The sequence below is a fragment of the Hyperolius riggenbachi genome, chromosome 2 (genome assembly GCF_040937935.1).
Source record: "Hyperolius riggenbachi isolate aHypRig1 chromosome 2, aHypRig1.pri, whole genome shotgun sequence".
In the NCBI taxonomy this organism is placed as follows: domain Eukaryota; kingdom Metazoa; phylum Chordata; class Amphibia; order Anura; family Hyperoliidae; genus Hyperolius; species Hyperolius riggenbachi.
In genome coordinates this window covers 307,027,066-307,046,934 of record NC_090647.1, presented here as the reverse complement: position 1 = coordinate 307,046,934, position 19,869 = coordinate 307,027,066, and the positions used below count along the sequence as shown (strand labels likewise).

At 40.2% G+C, this 19,869-nt stretch overlaps 1 protein-coding gene across 2 annotated transcripts in view; it reads right to left on the bottom strand.

Moving 5' to 3' along the window:
- Positions 1-19,869, bottom strand: part of GRIK3 (glutamate ionotropic receptor kainate type subunit 3) — an 861,495-nt gene that overhangs the window by 514,038 nt on the left and 327,588 nt on the right. For both annotated transcript variants that reach the window (XM_068269053.1, XM_068269054.1), the window contains exons 2-3: positions 10,412-10,588; positions 1,975-2,232 (exon numbers count right to left, since the gene is read on the bottom strand). In XM_068269053.1, coding sequence (XP_068125154.1) covers positions 1,975-2,232; positions 10,412-10,588 — 435 coding nt within the window. The remainder of the gene's footprint in view (positions 1-1,974; positions 2,233-10,411; positions 10,589-19,869) is intronic.

Below are 19,869 nucleotides of genomic sequence, written 5' to 3'. Positions count from 1 at the left end.
TTCCTAAATACTGTAGCTTATAACAGTGGCAGTCTATTGTGCAGGAAGTGGCTAGTGCCTGTGCTCATGCTCATGTACATGTACAATAGTCAATAAAGAATCTTGTGCTCAAATATAAATGAGTCTCTGCAGCTAAATTCCTACAAAGGTCTGATAAACATTTATGCACAAAATGTAATTGAATTACAGAGTAAAGTGGAGTGAATTATATTAAGCTGCTATGAGTATCTGCATTTTTCACATTACTCTTTATAGTAGCATTTCATTATTTGATAGTACTTACTTACTGTACATTAATGTCAGAAAAATATACAGAAGATGTGCTTAATTATATTATATATGCACAACCTAACGTTTGCATGCAGCTGGGTTCTGAATTACAGTATTGTGTGCCATGTATAATGCCATGGCAATGGGCCATCCATCTTACTATATTAGAAGAGATGTGAAAGTATCAGGAACTGTATTACATTAAAATGGGCTTACAATGTAGTGGGCAAAGTAAAAAAAAATATGTTCAACAAAATAAGCTATGATGAGGCTTCCAAAAAAATCTAGTTACTTTCATATATTTAATAACATGTCAGTCAAAATGTACCTTTTTCTAGGGCTTGCAATTACATCTTCCAATGTAGGATGTGCCTAGTATGCATGTATCTATGGTCTTCAACAGGGCCAGTTCTAGCTACAATGGGGCCCTGGGCAAAAGAAACTTCGGCCCCCATCCCCCCCTGACATCCCCCTTCCAACCAAATCACCCCCAGGGCACCGAGCCGGCTGACATGCCCGATCCAATCCCCTCCCTTCCCCCCTCACACAATATCATTAGGTGTCAATCATATGTCCCCTAAAAAGCATTTTTGGGGTTCCAATTATTCACCTCATTTTCCTATAAAAAGTAAATGCACATCATCCCCACTGTCGATGGTCACCATGGCTGAAGGAGAGGAGGGTCACCTTAGGGGGATTGGGGGGGGGGCTACACGCTCTGGGGCCCTAGGGCAATTGCCCCTTTTGTCTCTATGGAAGCGCCGGCTCTGTCTTTAACCCTACATGCATATGAGTTACACATATGATCACTCTTCTAGAATGCTTTGGGAGGCCCATTGAGATTCTATGTATGCTCTTGATGGATGATCCCAGATTGCCTTTTTTGGTCGCTCCTCCATGGACAGGTAAAGGCGGGAAATCCACCGCCTATTTACTGCTTCTACCCACTGTCTTGATGCTTCCTAGCACTTAGCATGGACTGGAATCCCCCAATGGAGTTGCATCTAAACACAGTAGTTGCCATGCTAAGGAGCGACAAGAGATGGTTTGTCACTGCCAGGTAAGGCCGGCACATGTCAAACATAACATGCATGGTGTTATTGCATATTTCCATTTTGCTGCATTTTATTGTGCATACGAGATAATTCACCACTGGGAGACTTGGGCGCAGGATACAGCCAATATATGGCTAATCCTGCTACTGCACAAGTCCCGGCAGTGTTAATTACTATTCCCCCTCCAGGTCCACATGGATGGTGGGGAATTACAGAGTTTTAAAAGTAACTTCAGCTTCGTCTTCTGACGGCACTGAAGTTGCTCACTGTGAGCCCCTATAGCCGTAATTCCTATTATGGTCTATGGTGGTGCCAGCTGCGCCCAAGTCTCCTGTGTTGGATTCCTAGTTTTCGTTTATTGTAGCTGACTGGCACTTGTGGCCAGAGCAGGGGGCAGCTGAACTGCACAACAAACAAGCAGTTTAGATGTTCATGGAAAAGAGGCCTTATTAATAAAACATCTCGTTTCAGCCTTGCATGCATAAATGTACGTGGGGTGACTGTGTAGTGGGATACATGGCAATTGGGCCTTTCAAATTACTCTGCTTGCCCCTAACTGCAGTGTGGAAATAAATATTTCTGCCTGTTCAGTAGGCCTTTTTGTTATTAGGTTTTCTTGTAAAGAAATGCAATGTTAAAATAACCATACCTGTGCTGTCATCATAAACTACGGTGGCCGACCTCCACTTTAAAAACTGTACAAGGTCCAGAATTGCGTGGCTTAGAGAAGCATAGTCAGGATACAGGTTCACATAAAAGCTGTCTTTGTTATCTAGAGGATGATGCTTCCATCGCACCTGGATATGTGGAACTTCCAATGCGTTGCAAATTGACTGTACAGCGTTGGATGAGGAACTGTGAGATGGACCAAAAATGGCAACCACTCCTAGAGCAAGCTGGTCACAAGCTGCAACAAAAAGACAGTTACATCAACAATTAGCAGTACATATTCTATCATTTCAAATAAAACCCGAAACATACCAGCACAGGACACTCTAAATGCAAATACAAAGTAATTGGTTACAACTTAGTATTAATAATTGATTAACTCTTTTTCCCTGCTCCACTGTAAATTATCATCAACTCGTAGCTCATTCCCCTTGTTGGGAAACTTCACAAATCACAAGGAAATGTGCCTGTGCAAATCTGTGCATGTACCCCCCCCCCCCCCCCCCCAAGACTAAACTGCAGTTTACAATGTCATTACCCAGAGAATTGTTGGAGACCAATCTGTGTGTGGTCTCCGATCACAGTAGCAAACTATTTATGGTCACTTAATTTTGAAATATTTCATGGCTGGTTTTGGGTTCAAGGATGAAATATAACTTTAATGCACTGTTTTGCGTAACCTTCAACCCTCCTGGTTAAATTCAAATAGAGCCAGTCCCAAATATGATTTTGTAACTTTGGTTAGCCTTTCTGTATGATTAAACCAAACAGTCTGTATCTCTTGTGTGATTGCAAGAACATATAAATATAGTCAACTAAATTTTGCTTCTTAAGTTTCAGATTCCCCATAATGCTTAGCTGTAGCAATCTCACTACCTTTTTGGCCACAGTGACACCTGAGACAGTTTTGCTTTTTCCGTAATAGACAGAGATGTGCGAAGTCCATCTCTTGTCCAACTGATGCTGCCTCACTTTCAATGTGCTGTCTTCCTCACAGCTCCTCTTGCAATATTTTGTGTGCAGAACACTGACAGAAAATACTGCATTTAATGTCCATTTTTTCATGTCAGTTGTGTGAATCCCACCAAGAGCTATTGCTAGATCTATGCAGCAATATAACAAATGTTATGGCTTCTTTGTGAAATACACCTCTAACAAAATTCTAAACTACAACACACAGGAAACAAATTTTAAAAACGAAAGCTATCAACTATTTGAACAACCCAATTTAAAAAAAGCACAGAGCCTTCAAGTTTTAAGAGGCATTATTTGCAATGTCTATCACATGTGTTAATGTGACACAGGAAAACAGGTCTGATATGGTCTGTATCAATATCATCCATTAAAATCAAAACTTTTAGGTTACATTCACAGTGGTGTGTTGCAGTGCGGCATAATGGGCGCTTTGTAATGCAGCTTGCTGCACTGCAATGCACCACCTATGCGATGTTCACAGTGTGGTGGGTGCAGAGCGGTATAATGGTGTGTGGCATCCCAACACACTGCATGCACTTTGTTAGCACAAAATGCATGCGCTAACAGCAAAGCATATTTTTCACTAACTATATGTTCACTGTATTGTGCAGATAACCTACAGTGCTGCTTTCCTTTTCCCTTGCATTCCTGTTGTTATAGGGAACACAACACAACTTCCACTGTGAACCTAGGCTTAATGTACTCACTATATAGGCAGTGTATACACTTCAAAATAAAACATTAAAATGATATAGTATCAAATTATCCTCCAATTCATCATGGTCAATGTATTGACATAATGAAACATAATGAAACATTACAGCTAATTGTTTGGATATGGCATTCATGCTGCAAGAAAATTCCTTAAACACTTTCCAACCAATATGCACATATCCAATCTGTATATAAAAAAAAACAATATGTGAATGTATATAACATTAAGCTTGGTGTGCTGCAACAGGGACTGCTAAGTCAATTACCGATTTTTGTGAATACTACCAATTGTTTCTCTTCTAAGAAAAAGCCAGCTATCAGGTTCCTGGAAAATAATAAGTAATAATGTAAATGCCAAAAACCAGTCCTGCTAATGGATGTGTAGGTGCCAAATATGAATAAGCATGTATCGTTTAATAATGTGCATAAAATCACAGTATATAGAGGAACATAGTCATGTCAACTGAATAAATGATTTGTGTGGGAATGTGCATGTGTGGTGAAAAATATATATACGGGTGAAAAATTGGTGCTACATAATGAACCAAATCACTTATGAATAATTGTACTTAAAACATTTAAAAGGGAAACTTATGAGACCTAGGAATAATCATGCAGGTCAATCAAAAATTCCCATTAGTGATGGTTTGAGGTTCAGGATGGTGGACAGTTGGCGGTGAACATTCCCTTGCTGTTCTATGTTATCCAGTGCTGTATAGCTGCTTCCATAGGTGTTCTGCTCCTTGCAGTTCACCCACTGGGGACCCCAAAAGTACTTTTGAGGACTGTTCCTGCTGTTATTTTTTGTTGTTGTTGTTTGTGGTGTAGTGGGGTGTGTAGCTAGCTTATAGTACACAAAAACACCTGTGTAATATAGTGTTGTGTGTGGCTGTGTCAATGTTACAGCGTGCCACTGTGCTAAAATAAAATTATTGAGTGACCACGCTGTACTTTAAAAAATGTGTGTCAACTGACATTGTCATGCAACACATTTAACAGCACTGCCTTTGTAGTGTAGTTTTGGGCCTGAACTGCACAAACAGGACATTTTGTGACCACAGTGTAGTTTTAAGACTTTGTGTCACCTCACCAGACATTGACACACATAGCGTTTCGCAACACACTGCAAAGTTTTACATTAAACAACGCCTTTGCATAAAATACATATTTTGGGGGGAATTTTGCCATTGCCACTGCCCATGTTGTTGACACCTTTTTCCACCAAAATGGAATTTGATTGATCATTTTCAAGCAGCATACATTTGCATACTAAGTTTGCACAATCTTGCATGAACTCTTATTAAAAGAAATGGGTTAGAGCTAAGCTAGTTGGCACTAGCCAACTTTAATGGTGTTCATGAATCCTACAAACTACTGCAAAGCCTCCCTTTAAAGGAAACACCCCAAAATCACATATTTCCTTTAACTGGTCCTAGTATTTATACAATTAATAGTCACTCCTTCTGGCCAGAAATTTAGCTTGAAAGTTTGAAAATGATTGTGCCATTGCTGTTATCTTTGTGACCACCTACTTAGGCTATTTCGCCAGGAAAGAGATTTATCAAGTGCACATGGAACTGGAAGGTAGAGAATGTACTGTAATTTATAGTGTCAGCTTTAATACTTTACAATAAGGTATATGCCTACACATATAATTTCCAAAGGTCCGTTAAGGTCAATTTCAGCTACAGGAAAATAAAGATCAATTTTTATCGGTTTAATGCTGGCCGCAATGAGCACCAGGTTCACAAATTGCCTGGGAACTGTCCAAACGAGTAGGTAATAGCCAAACCATTGAGCACATCTCTGTTGTATACAAAAAGCACCAAAGTAAATCAACAAGGGTAACAGCATGACCAATATTTGACCTACAACACAAATCAGCTACAGATTTTCTCTTGATCCTAAGAAAGAAAAAGCACATTAAATTGCAGAAAATATTAGCTTGCCGCTGTACAAAGTCAGACAATATATGTGCAGTATTTTAAGGTATTGTAGCAATTCATCTAAATAAGTAAGGGCTGGAAAAACTACAGGAGACACTCGGTATAAAGGAAAAACTATACAGCTGCCATTTACATGTTTACACAAAAAATTGAATTCATCGACTTCTGAATTCTTTTTTAAGTAATTTACCGTGTGTACACTGAACTGATTACCACACATAAAGACAGCTATTTTTAAAATGACTTTTTTAAATACATTACAAATAATTATACAATTTAATACATATAGTATAGATTAATACCAATATAGATTAATATCAATATACCAAGACTAAGTTCCAAGAGAGGTCTGCCCATAAATAAAAAAAAGAGTATCCTGTTTGCATATTTTGATCCATTAACATTACATAGGGTATACAAAAGGTTTGTACCAGAATTGAGGCCGCTGTTGTGTTCTGAAATATGTATCTAATCCAATAAGTTTGAACCATTCACAAATGTATACATTAACTGCTTTCTAGGACATAGATTCTATGTACAAAAATCCCCCTGTGAGTTATAGGTAGAATCATGTTGTTTATTGAAAGCCACCATGCACTTTGCACAGTACTGAGAAGAAGTTGTCTTACCATGAGAAGAACCCTCTGTACTGTACTAGCCGCCGCAGGGGATCACATGGCCCCGGGAGGATTTTATGCAGCAAAATGTGTTTTATATCTGTTAGCTAGCACTTAGCTAGCTACTTATGTTCCCCAAGTGCCTCCGCTCCCCCCCCCCCAATCCCCTGCGATCGCCGCCGTAATACGTACCCACCAGGGATCCTGCGATGGTGCCGCCTCCCAATCAGCTCCAGGCCTCACTATGGCGGCGATCGGGACTGCGGATTAAGTCATGATGTCAATGACATCATGACCTCATCTCCAATCGTCATAGCTCAATAGCGTCATAACTCAATGGGAAGCTGCGGCTCTCGCGGGATCGCAGAGGGGTACGTATTGCCGCGGCGATCGGGGATGGCTAAATGGTGTGGCGGGGCTTGGGGGACATAGTTAGCTAGCTAAATGCTAGCTAACCGATATAAAACACATTTTGCTGCATAAAATCCTCCCAGCGGATGCAGCCTCTGAAACTGCGTACCGCCAGGGAGGTTAATTCCTTTTTTTCTGTTTAAATAATACACTGTGATACAAAGTTTATAGCAGAAACTAGTAGATAGGTGTCAAAGTTTGCCACAAGAATGTAGCAGAGATGACCAATGAGATGTTCTTTTTTCGGATGATGAAAATTTTGCTACAATCTGAATGCTGCTTGAAATTGAACTAGCCTGTTGCTGCCAATTTGAATTAGCCACAATCCAGGGTGCATTGTACGAACTACAACAAACTGCATCAAGCTGGACAAAATCGCGTTCATTAATCATCTTTAGTTAATAGATTAGTGTGGGTGCTCAAAATAAGTAACAATGCCTCCTGTTCTTTACAAGTAATTACTCAAACAGCATAATGGGAGATTATGGGCAATCATTAAAGGAATACTATCGATGTATGCATTTATTTTTAAATGCTGTATGTTGTAGCACACATTAGGGCAAGTACTAGGAACAATTTGATTCCTCACACAGCTGTTCCTCTCAGCTGTAATATCCCTCGTCAGTTTTGGCGTCAGTGTTGGATACAAAATGTATCTAATACTGACTGCTCCCAGAGGGCTAGACCATGTCTCTGCAAAGGGGAGATGCTATCAACTCCTCAGTTTATAGTTTAATTATCACCTTGCTGAAAGAATCTTGTTGATATGGCGGTAAGGGGTTAAAGATTCTAGCAATGTGTGTTTATTATCTTTGCTTCTCTTGACTGATAAAGATACTAATAATGCTAATTGTAGACAGTGGTCTGCCCCTCTCAGCAGCTTGTAAAGTGGATGCAGCCTGGAGTGAATGCCTCAAGCAGGCAGCCAGTCTGAGTGTAAACACAGACTCCTGGTATAGCTAGTTATATTCCAGCAATATTCCAGCTCATTTAGTTACCTGTTACCACCTCAGATTAGCCTATTTCTCCTCATGTCTGCTGCATGCTGTGAGTGACCCAGTGAAATATATTTGTGAGCTGTGTGACAGAGTAACCAAGCAGCTCAGGGTGACCCAAACTACTATGAGCTGTGTGAGAAATGATTTTTTAAGCAAGGATAGTGAGAGAGAGACCTGGGTGAATAAATAAAGTGCCCTTAGCACTAGTGGTAATGTGTACACTAATATAGAGTATTAAAAAAAAAAGTCGTTTCAATCGATAGTACTCCTTTAATCTAAACCAGGAATGTCGAACTCCACTACTCAAGGACTGACGTCCTCACTCACTTTTGGCACAGCTCAAATAAATTGATGGGGCTGAATCAGGAAAGGTGTGGTTCATGAAGTAGGATACATTTCTTTATTTCTCAGTCCATCCTAAAAGCTGGCAAGGATATGGCCCTCAAAGACTGGTATTCAACACCTGTGCTCTAACAGTGGACTATTGCCATGACTTCAGAGAAGTCCTATCTGATTGTTGTTAGTTTGGTAGATTCTTAGCTAACTGTAAACTGAAAGGTGACAATAAATGGTAGTGGCGCTGCACAATAGAAATACCTGTAGAGCAACAGTCTAAGCTTATGTCTGTGTGTATAACTATTTAATAGTTAAAGTTAAAATTCCCTTAAAGTGTACCAGAGACGAACGATTTCTAATAAAATATACATACCTGGGGGTTCCTCCAGTCCCCTCCGGCCTGATCGCTACCACTGCATCCTCTTCTACCTCTCTGTTTGCTGGTACTGGCCTTGAAAAATCCATCAGTCGGGGCCACTCGGTGCATGCGCACTTCGGTCAGGTGCTCTCCCCGTCTCGCTCCAGGCGACATGAATGCGGCAGGAGCGCGCGCACGGCCAGACCGCACATGAACAGTTGGCCCCGGTCCGGAGACTTTCCGGGGCCAATTGCGGGTGAACGGAGAGGAATAAGAGGACACCGGGGGAGCAATCAGGCTGGAGGGGGCTGGAGGAAGTCCCAGTTATGTATATTTTATTGGGAATTGTTCATCTCTGGCTCCCTTTAAAGCACACCTAAAGAAAGGAAATAAACATTACATTCTTACCCCAGTAGTTGGAAGCATCTGCATGGTTCATAGCTCAAAGAGTTCACCATTGCAGTGCTTGGTCCCGCTTCATCCTCTCACCATGCTTCCTGCCATGGACAAGTACATCGGAACTGGGCATGTGTCAAAAGAATTAAGCTGCTCATGCATTACTTTTTTCCTGCATGCATTTTATTCTACTGTCCATGAAAGGGTCTTATTTATACCATTCTACTGGACATGCATGGATCTTGAAGCAGGTCACTTCGGCATGTGGTCTTCCCTGCACTGTGCCTGACCTGGATGCTACCGTAGACATAATGTTATTATGCCCATAGCTGCGCAGTAGTGTAATTTGGGTGCTGGTGATCACCGGACCCCAAATTACTTCACCCTACGCTTTGCTACAACTCAGAGAGGGAATAGTAAATAACACCGCCTGGAATTTGTGCGGCAGAAAGGTGAGTCGTCATACGGCTTACCCTGCACCAAAGTGGCCAGGCGGCGAGAATCTATGTGCACATGGATCTTACGTTTGCATGCCTGATCTGAAAAAGCTATTTAAATGGTGCAAGACAGATACAGTAGGTATAAAGAGGCATGTGAAACAAAGACACCAGTAAATTTGGGTGCCGGGATATAGACAATAGTAGAATATTGGTATCATTTACTGATATTTGACCATTTCAGAGTGTTCATTTTCATTAGTAAGATATCTGTAATTATTACCATTATTTTACTACAGCTAAACCTAACTCTACTCTCACACAGAACCCTCCACCCTCCAATGCCTCACCTCACCCGATGCCTAACCTTAATCCCCCCAGCCCACATCCCCTTCCTGACATTTAATCTAAACCTCCCCTGCTGCAAATCCTCTACAAAAAACAGAAAATACCAGAGTTACTACATAAACGATAATGTACCAGAGTTACTACATAAACAGCTTCTTCCCCTCAGCGGTAAATTTGCTGAACGCGATAAACTCTGCTCATGCTCTCCCCCCTTAGACTGCCCCTGCTCCTCCATGCTGACTTTAGGCATGTAATTCACCCGGTTTTGGTAAACAGTGGTTTATGGTTATGTTTTAGGTGATGAAGCGAGGGAAGCTTGTGGTTTATGGTCACGTTATGTGGTTTATGGTTATGTTTGTGAAATGGAATGTTGTCTACTATGTTCTATGTCCTGATGTCTCTTATGTTCTATATATACGCCCTGCATCTGTTGTGCCAAGCCCAATTCCGGGCAAGACCCAGTCGTGCTTGGCGAAGTAAAAGCGATTCTGATTCTGATTCTGATTCTGATTTGTATATAATATTTTTAAATTGTTGTCTTGAAATATTATCAGCTGTAGCAGTCTTAAACGCTTCTTCTAGTCTGATGGCTTACTCACTAATTTGAAAAAAAAACAGGCAACAACTATATATGCAATTTATTTACACTACAGCTGTGAGGACAACTGTGTTATCTTGAAAAAACATGGAATGACCGGGAGAGGCCCCTTAACTGGAGCAGGCGGTATACATAAACTGCATTCTGAAATAATATTTTTAGCTATCATTCAAAGCATATTACAAGCAAGGGGAAAAATGACATTCAAAGAGTAATTACAATAACTGAAATAATCTTGAAATTCCAATTTAACATCGTCATTTTTCGGAGACTTCACACTGACCTTTTCGATTGGCTTCAAAGCTGTCATAGAGGTTGATTCTTTGAATATCGTAGGTTAATGTTGTGTTTGGTATTACTGTTCGATTTCTGTTGATGACTGTTGCTGCAAATTTAAATGCTTGTTCCTCTGAACTGACCAATGGTCCTGAGGGTCCTTCCAACAACTCAAAAATGCCTCCTGTTGAAACAAAATTACAAAACAAGATATATTTAAAAAAAAAATAACACTCTATTAAGTTCGTATTATTAATAATGATAGGCTCTACACAACATTTAAGCAAAGTAGAATATTAGAAATATAATATTAGTGATAGGAGGCACTTGGGAGTCAATGATGTCAGCAAATAAATACAACTGTACAATAATCCAAAATAAAAAGTAATTTTAGAAAGTAACAATACCTACCATAAGGTATTCATATATAAGGAATGTATACTGATATCATTATTTTGTTTAAAAATGAATTATAGTCTGGCATTATCTACATCCTCCCAGCTACTGATTGCTTATATAGTCATCCTGCTAGAAGCAGCTTGTATGAGTCAACTCAGTTCAAACCACCTCCACCTGATCAAGAAAATAAAAGGAAAAAGGAAAGCCTTTCTTTTAGGAATTCCCCTCCAAAGTCTTTCTGCCTCTTCACTGAGATTAGGCTTTTTCCTCTATAAAGCAAAAATATTCTCTCTCTATCATAAAGCAAAGATATTATCTCTCTATCATAGAGCAAATATATTCTCTCTTTATCATAGAGCAAATATATTCTCTCTCTATCATGGAGCAAACATATTCTCTATCTCTCACTTCTTCAAACACATTACAATAATAAAGCAAATACTAATATTCAAATATTAAAAGTGCAATATTTGAAGGTAGAGGTGACCTGCTACAGTATTCACATACACCTCCTACCTCTTCACCTCCACCATTGAATATTTTCCATGTACAACCTATCTGATTTTCAATGGACCTCCAAAGCCACTCAGCCCTGGTGGTTTCCACCACTTAAAATACTAAATAAGTATATATTTAAATAATGAAATAGTTAATATAAAAAGAGATACATTTTACACGTCACCATTTCAAACTTGATTTTTTTTTTAAATGTATTTATTTACTTTGATGACAACTTTAACCCTCTCACACTGATCCCAGGCCTATCAAATTATTAGGGATTATCCAACAAAATTTCTCCCAGCAAATAGCCCAAGTCAGAGCTCTGACTTGAGCTATTTGCTGGGGGAAATTTTGTTGGTTGGTGGGGGGTTCTGTAATGTAAATAATCTCTGTGCACTATAGACTCCTGACGACACCCCGCTTTAGGGGCAAAGCAATTGTTGAGTGGCACCCTATTACTGTTTGCACCCAATGTAATGCACCTTGCACCCCTTTGAATGTTAATTTACCCTAGGTACCTTCTGTGAAGGTTTTTTTTACACCTATGACCCCTATGGGGAAATACAGGCCTGATTGACAAAAGTAGATGAGCTACATAATTGGAAACAGTACCCTGGATGTAGCTAAATCACTCTGAATACCCCAGATACATGAATATAGGTGTTAATGGATATTGAATTTTAATGTGATATTGTTCACAACTGATGTTACGAGGAGGTACCAAGACTATTGGTTTGCTGATAGGCAATATGTATGCGAGATAGCTAAACCCCACTGTAACACAATGTGGGGGGGATCAGCAAAGACCCTTGCATTTTACATAAAACTAAGCAATTACTCTTGGTCATTTTCTCCTGATGGATACATTTATCCACTCAATATTTTTTTTGCTATTAGCAATTCCCTAGTCTGCCGGATTAGCTGACTCTAGATGCTCCTGGGAGATAGGGACAGGTTCTATTAGAACTTTTTTATTTCTTGTACATTTATGGTTCGGCTTTCTAGGTAAATTCTGACACAGGTGACCATGGTTTGAATCTCCACTCTTCCTGCAAAATAAGCTACACCTATTTAGTAAGGATCTTTAAGCAAGACTCCCTAACACTGCTATTGCCTATAGAGCGTGCCATAGTGGATGCAGCTCTGGCGCTTTGAGACCGCCAGGAGAAAGACACAATATAAATGTTCTGTGTCTGTGACAGGTGACCAGAGTTTGAACCTCAGCTCTTCCTGTTCGGTCAGTCAGCATCTATTTAGTAAGGATCCTTTGGCAAGACACCCTAACACTGCTACTGCCTATAGAGTATGCCATAGTGGCTACAGCCCTGGCGCTTTGAGTCCGCCAGGAGAAAGGCACAATAAAAATGTTCTGTGTCTGTTTACGTTGCCAGTGAGCTGGGCGCAGGGTGAGCTGAATGATGTTCAAATCCCAGATGGCATAAAATACAAATTTCCCCTCCGAGTCGTTGCAAATTTCCCCTCCGAGTCGTTGCCGGAGCCCCAAATTATCCTTATGCGCCTCAACAGTATTGCATTACTGCTATGGGGCACCTAGTTTCAGCACTTGGTGCTGAGTGCTGTGCACCAAAACCACCTGCTTTGCAATTCTGGGCATAAGGAAAAGGACGGTCTCCACTCGGTTATGATTACTCAGTGGGGTCAACGTGGGTCGTTCTCTATAAAAACAAAGAACCACTGGATGCAGTCACAGAGGTAGCCCCTGGATGTGGGGTGGACAATGCAAGATGGGAAGAGGTGCCACAATTGTGATGCAATATGTAGTGAGTGGAGGTAAAATATTAGAGGGGAACCTCTTATCACACTCCCTACATATCTCAGTTGGGACACCTCCTCCCATCCTGCATGTATCTGTCATTGTTTAAAGGGGCACTACAGCAAAAAACTATACAATTTAAAATATTTGCAAACATATACAAATAAGAGGTACATTTTTTCCAGAGTAAAATGAGCCATAAATTACTTTTCTCCTATAACGCAGTCGCTTACAGTAAGCAGTAGAAATCAGACGGAAGTGACAGGTTTTGGACTTGTCCATCTCTTCATAGGGGATTCTCAGCAAGGCTTTTATTCTTTATAAAGATATTCCTTAAAAAGGATTTAAACAATGATGCTGACCAGCTTCCCTGCTCCCTACACAGTTTTTTGGCAGTTGGACAGAGCAATTGCCATTCACTAAGTGCTTTTAAAAATAAATAGATCCCTGAGAATCCCCTATAAAGAGATGGACTAGTCCAAATCCTGTCACTTCTGTCAGATTTCTACTACCTACTGGAAGTGACAGCAACTAAGGAGAAAAGTAATTTATGGCTCATGTTACTCTGGACAAAATGTACTTCTTATTTGTATATGTTTGCACATATTTTAAATTTTACAGTTTTTCGCTGTAGTGCCCCTTTAACTTAAAATACAGAAACTCTTGTTAGCTAGCTATTACTTTAAGTCTCTTTATTATCCTTACTTTAAAAGATCCCGTTTCCTAAAAAAAGATGATACATAGCAGTTATGTACATGAAAGTTATTCCATAATCAAATATATTTAAAACATCCCAACACTTACTAACTAGTTGTTGTTGTTTTTTTTGTTGTTGTTTTTTTTTTTTTTTTTTCATTTAAATAGTCAGAATTGGCAAATGTTTTTAAAAGCAATTATAAAACAGCTTTACTTGCATTGTACAACAGAACAGCACTGGAAATCTCAGCCCTTTTAAAATGGTTGTTGACAGCCTCCTAATGAGTGGCAGCTGATACTTTCAGCACTGGGTTTATGTCTACAGATGAAGCTCCTCAACCGTTCCTAGTGTTAATAGACAAATAAATGGTCCATGGCTCTTCCTAATACATATTGAGACCAAGAAGATTTAGTCCATCTGGATCCTTTGTCAATTAGACATGAGAAAATTAACACAACAATTAAAGAAATATGTCCCCAACGTAGAAAAATAAACAGTTCAGATCAAATTAACGAGAAGTCTTTTAATGAAGCAAACCGTGGCCATATGTTGGATCCTCTGTTTTCTCTGTTGCTCCCTGGCTTCCATTAATAATAATAAAAATATCAATTTCAACAGAAAACATGTCTTTTGTCAAAACAACTGTAAAACACTTTTTCTAGCCATTTTAAATGGAAATTTGGTGAAAAAAATCTATAGACCTATTTTATGATCTGCCATCCAAGTCCCTGAATTAGACCATCACACGTTGTTGCTGCAAGGGCTCATCTATAGAAAGTAACAGGCAGCAACAAATCTTACGATTAAAAGAAATTTAGAGCAGAACAACCTCTCCCCTGTTTTCTCACTGTCAGAACCATAGCAACAACCATAGCATTGTCATAGGGCTCAGGATTATTGGGTGCCTATATGTTCCTTAATGTGTTTAATCCTTTTTAATTCATCTGTGCTCCTTCATCCATTAAAGGGGAACTTCAGCCTAAACAAACATACTGTCATTAAGTTACATTAGTTATGTTAATTAGAATAGATAGGTAATATAATGTTTTACACATCCTGTTTTAAAAGAACAGGCAAATGTTTGTGATTCATGGGGGCTGCCATCTTTGTCATGGGGGCAGCCATCTTTTTGGTTGAAAGGAGGTGACAAGGAGCAGGAGAAACAGTTCCAACTATCCTGTGTCCTGATCACCCCTCCCAGCTGCACACGCTAGGCTTCAAATGTCAAATTCAAAATGTAAAAAAAAAAAAAAAATTGCACCAAAACAGCAGAACGAGAACAACAACATTAGAAATCCCATCATGCTTTGCACAGAATCAGGGGAAAAAAGCCCGGGCAGTTTTCTTCTGTGCAGCTAAAAATGAGGCTTGTACAAGAAAATTCTGATGCTGTGAAACTGTTAAAGAAACACCAAGCCTTCTCAGTGCTGCTGAGTCGATTTTTAGTCTGGAGGTTCACTTTAACAAAATGTATTTGTGCTTGAAGGACAACTGAAGTGAGAGGTGTATGGAGGCTGCCACATCTCTTTCCTTTTAAACAATACCAGTTGCCTGGCTGTCTTGTTGATTCTCTGCCTCTGTTACCTTTAGCCATACACCCAAAACAAGCATGCAGCAGATCAGATGATTCTGACATTATTGTCAGATCTGAGAAGATTAGCTCCATGCTTGTTGTTTCTGGTGTGATTCAGACAATAATGCAGCCAAATAGACCAGCAGGGCAGCCAGGCAACTGGTTTTGACTAAAAGGAAATAAATATGGCAGCCTCCATACACCTCTTAGGGCCCATTCACACTTAGAAGCGCAAAACGCGGGTGATTTTTGCCAGCGTTTTGCGGGAGTGATTTTTACGCGATTTTATGTGGAAAAATCACTGGACAGTGCAGCGATTTCTCCGTGATCGCGATTAGCGCTTTTATAGCACTGAAACGCGGTTGCCGGGAAATCGCCTGAAAATTATGCAGGTTAGGCGCTTGGGTTTAGCAATTTTGGGCGATTTGCAGCGATTAGCGCAAATCGCCCAAGTAAGAACGGGCCCATAGGGTTTTATTACACTCGCGTGCTCTAGTGTGAATAGGCCCTTACTTCAGTTGTTCTTTAACCTCCTTACTGATTTTAGGGTCTAAAAGCTAGAAAAAATCGTATCACGAGAGAGCCTGAAGCAGCTCCAGCACTTACTCCAGGGGTAGGGAAGCTATGGCTTGGGAGCCAGATGTGGTTCTTTTCATACTTCTGGCTCACAGTTAGGGGTTAATTCACTAAGCTACACTGCACAAGCAGCGCTGCTTAGTGTGACAGCGCAAACAAAATTTCCACAGTAGGCATGCACTACTAACTTACTTGCACTCCCCACCCAAAAAAAAAAAAAACTATCTGCCGCTCCCATTGTCCCACCCTGGACCCTGTCAGGTCCAGTGACTTTGTAGGACAAGATCCCCGCACTTTGATAGGCACTTTGATTGGTCTGTCACTTGACAAGCAGCCTATTGGGCCAAAGTGCGGGGATCTCGTCCTACAAACTGAATCAACCTCCCAAGTCAGCTAGCTAATTGTAAAAACTGTTAGTTGGTATTTCTTCTGTCTGGCTCTCGGGGAAATTGCTGATGTTTGCTGAAACCCAAGAGAAGCTGAAGATGTGTCTGACACTTCCACTGCCCAGGGGATCATCTGCATACACATCACCATGGCAACAGGGGCGTGCACCCTCTGTTGTGCATGTGCACTGTCCCAGTTTGAAACATACTGTATGGCTCTCATGGAATTACATTTTAAAATATGTGACATTTATGGCTCTCTCAGCCAAAAAGGTTCCTGACCCCTGACTTACTCACTTCCCTGGGATTTAGTGCTGCAGTTCTCCCTCCGTCCTCCGGGTGGCAATGTAATCCTATAGTGAGATTGCTGGCTGTCATCATGACGACAGTCAGTGATCTCACTAGGGGAAGTGGAGCCTCCGTAGACAGGAAGAGGATTGGCCACCAGCGCCTGGATTGCCCGCGGGAGGTGAGTGAAATCGCCCGCTGTGCACAATGCTCTGCATGGACCTTCTGGTGGCTATCACGAGTGTAGCTCGGGGTTACCACTCTGAGCTGTGGTTTTCCATCCTGAGTCTAGCTCGTGGTTACCGCTAGGGAGGTTAAACCAGGCGGTGAAGCCCAGGTAGATGGACATACAGTGTGGGGACTGGGGAAAACAGTGAAAAAAAAAAACAAAACACATAGCACTGCAATAGCAGCAGCATAGGGGATATGCAGTCAATGTGAGACAGGTTCAGATTTGTCACATTCGGGGAACATCTGACTGATTAGCCTGAGAAAAAAATCTGAGGTTTTTTAGGTTGAGTTGGTTATTTCCTTTTTTAGTGTTTTCCAGGTATCCTGGCCAAGGAATGAAACTGTATAAAACCTGCTCCTAGCAACCAATCATAATTAGTACATCCCTTTACAAATCGGGAAGAGAAGGAGGGTTTTCTCAGTTTGTTATAATGTGCAGTACACATCTGTACATATTTCTGCATTAGTAATGCAAGAACATTAAATAGGTATTGGTATGCACACCTTCAATATAGCAAGTGAAAATGCTCCTAGAGGGTGCTCAGTCGATAAACCAGACCTGGCTATAGGTCTTACAGAGTCATATATACGAAAAATAACTGGCACACCACGCAATGAAAGTTGCTTAAATATGATTGTATTGTCACTACAAGAGTGCTTTGCATACAAAGAACAGACAAATTGCAAACAATGGGCTCTGAACAAACAGAGAGCGGCCCAAACTGTGATACAGTGCAATAGTGAACAAACACAATGGAGGCATACACAACAAAAAGGGTCAGTAAAACAATCTTATGCACAAATGTTCATTGCTGCCAGAGAAGTCCATATGTCAGTGCTGTACATCCGCCCAGCGGCAGATCAAAGAGAGAAGTGACTGGCAGCGTATTGAGATGAAACACAGATTGTACAATAAGCGATGCAAATTACCCTGACAGCGCTGTTTCGCAAATGCTTTTTCAAAGGGTAGGATGGGGTCCCCAGGTAGTGCTGCACCATTCTAGTCAAAAACCGCCAGCTAAATAGCGGTGTGCGCCCCTCGCCGCCATGCCAGACACCGTGGGCCGGCCCATTGAGGTCAGTGACGTCACGCGGCTTCCTGCCGCGACGTCAGTGAGTCACTTCCGGTTCCTGTTCAATGGGAATGGACGCTGCCAACCATCCAAGGCCAGCAATTGCCAGTCATAGCATGGGAGGCAGACGCCCTTTATCCCAATGGTGGAACCGGGTACTGCAGTCAGCATTAGTAATGCAACCATAAAGGTGAATATTCCACACATTTTTACCCAATTTTGATTTGGTACTGTTATTTTGAAGATTTATATTGTGCATATTTGCACGTAATTGTGCGTTAATAGTACTATGTCCCACTGTCAAACCCTCACAAACCCACAGAATGACCTTCACTTGCCCTGCTCATAACCCATTTACTTAGCCAAAGTCAGTAGAGTTCCAAACTAATACATTTTCATTTATAATATATCCTCTTTGATAAAATCAACGAAAAGATAAAAATATATAATTTTTGTGTACAAAACCTGATCAACATATAAAACAGTACTGAAAAAAAATATTATAAGCTTTAATTCCTTATATATAATTTATTACAGTACTTTAGTGGCTTTTATTTAGTGGATCTACTATTAAAGCCCTGTGAGGCTAAAATAACACGTCTGCAATATTGGAAACATTATTAACTCATGTCTCTGCATTTTGAGAAATACATGATAAGGGCCCAAGGAGTTTAATATGTTGTGCTATTTATAGTGTAGATATGCTTAGAGGAAACAAATAAAGTTTTGGAGTTGTTTAACAATCACAGTAAGTGGGTATTTTAGCTTGATTTGTCCACTGCAAAATGTCTGCATGCCAATTGCACATCTTTAGATCACAGCTGCAATTGCTTCTCCATTCCTTTCAGTATTATCAGTAGTGTGTGTGTGTGTGTGTGTGTGTGTGTGTGTGTGTGTGTGTGTGTGTGTGTGTGTGTGTGTGTGTGTGTGTGTGTGTGTGTGTGTGTGTGTGTGTGTGTGTGTGTAGTAATTTATTATTAACTTTATTGAATATGTGCACCACATGTTTTTGATACATGTATATATGCAATTTATGTAGATATTCATGATGGTTATTATAGTTGATGTATACTGTATACTGAAAAGACACACAACATTTATATTGCACTTTTCTCCTGGCAGATTCAAAGCACTTAATCTGCAGCCCTAGGGTAGGCTCAATTTGCAGTAGCAGTGTTAACACATCTTGCCAAAGGTCTCCTTAAAAGGTGCTGGCTTACTAAACAAGAAGAGACGAGATTTGAACTCCCCTGGTTCCCTGTGCAGAATCAGTACACTATCCAGCTAATATCAGTGGTTTGCTTTACTCGGATAAAATTAGCAGATCCTTGACAACCTGAGACAAATCGAGTCAATAGTTCAATTCAAAAGGTTCAACCCAAAAGAACTTAACTTATATATTACAAAAATTTGGGGTGGTAATTAAATCAGTTTGGATACAACACATGGGCCCATATGCAATTAACTTTTTCACCTCATAGGAGATAATTTTTCATCTTGTATTTAAAATATTTTTTTTAGCAATTTGGAAATTAAAAAGTAGCAAAAACTAGTAGAAAAACTACTATCAAAATTATTTTGAGTATTTTCTTGCTTGTCAGTGATTAAAAATGCATTTTATTGACAAGTTATGAATATATCACATAGGAGAAAAGTGAATTGCATATGGGCCATCGTCACATGTAAATGAATTGCCTTTTAAACTATCAACGAGCAAGAACATACTTGACAGTATTTAATAGTACTTTCACCTACTTTTTGGTACTTTTTCAGATGCAGAGTGCGAAATTTATTTGAAAGAGATGATGGCAAATTATCTCCCAAGAAAAAAACTTAGAAGAAAAAGTGAATTGAATCAGGCCCAGTGGAAGAGTTTTGATAATCTACTGTGTTAGAGAAGCAATTTCTTCTAGGTGCTAGTCTATAAAACCTAACCCTGCAAACATGGCTGTATGTTGTGGTACTTT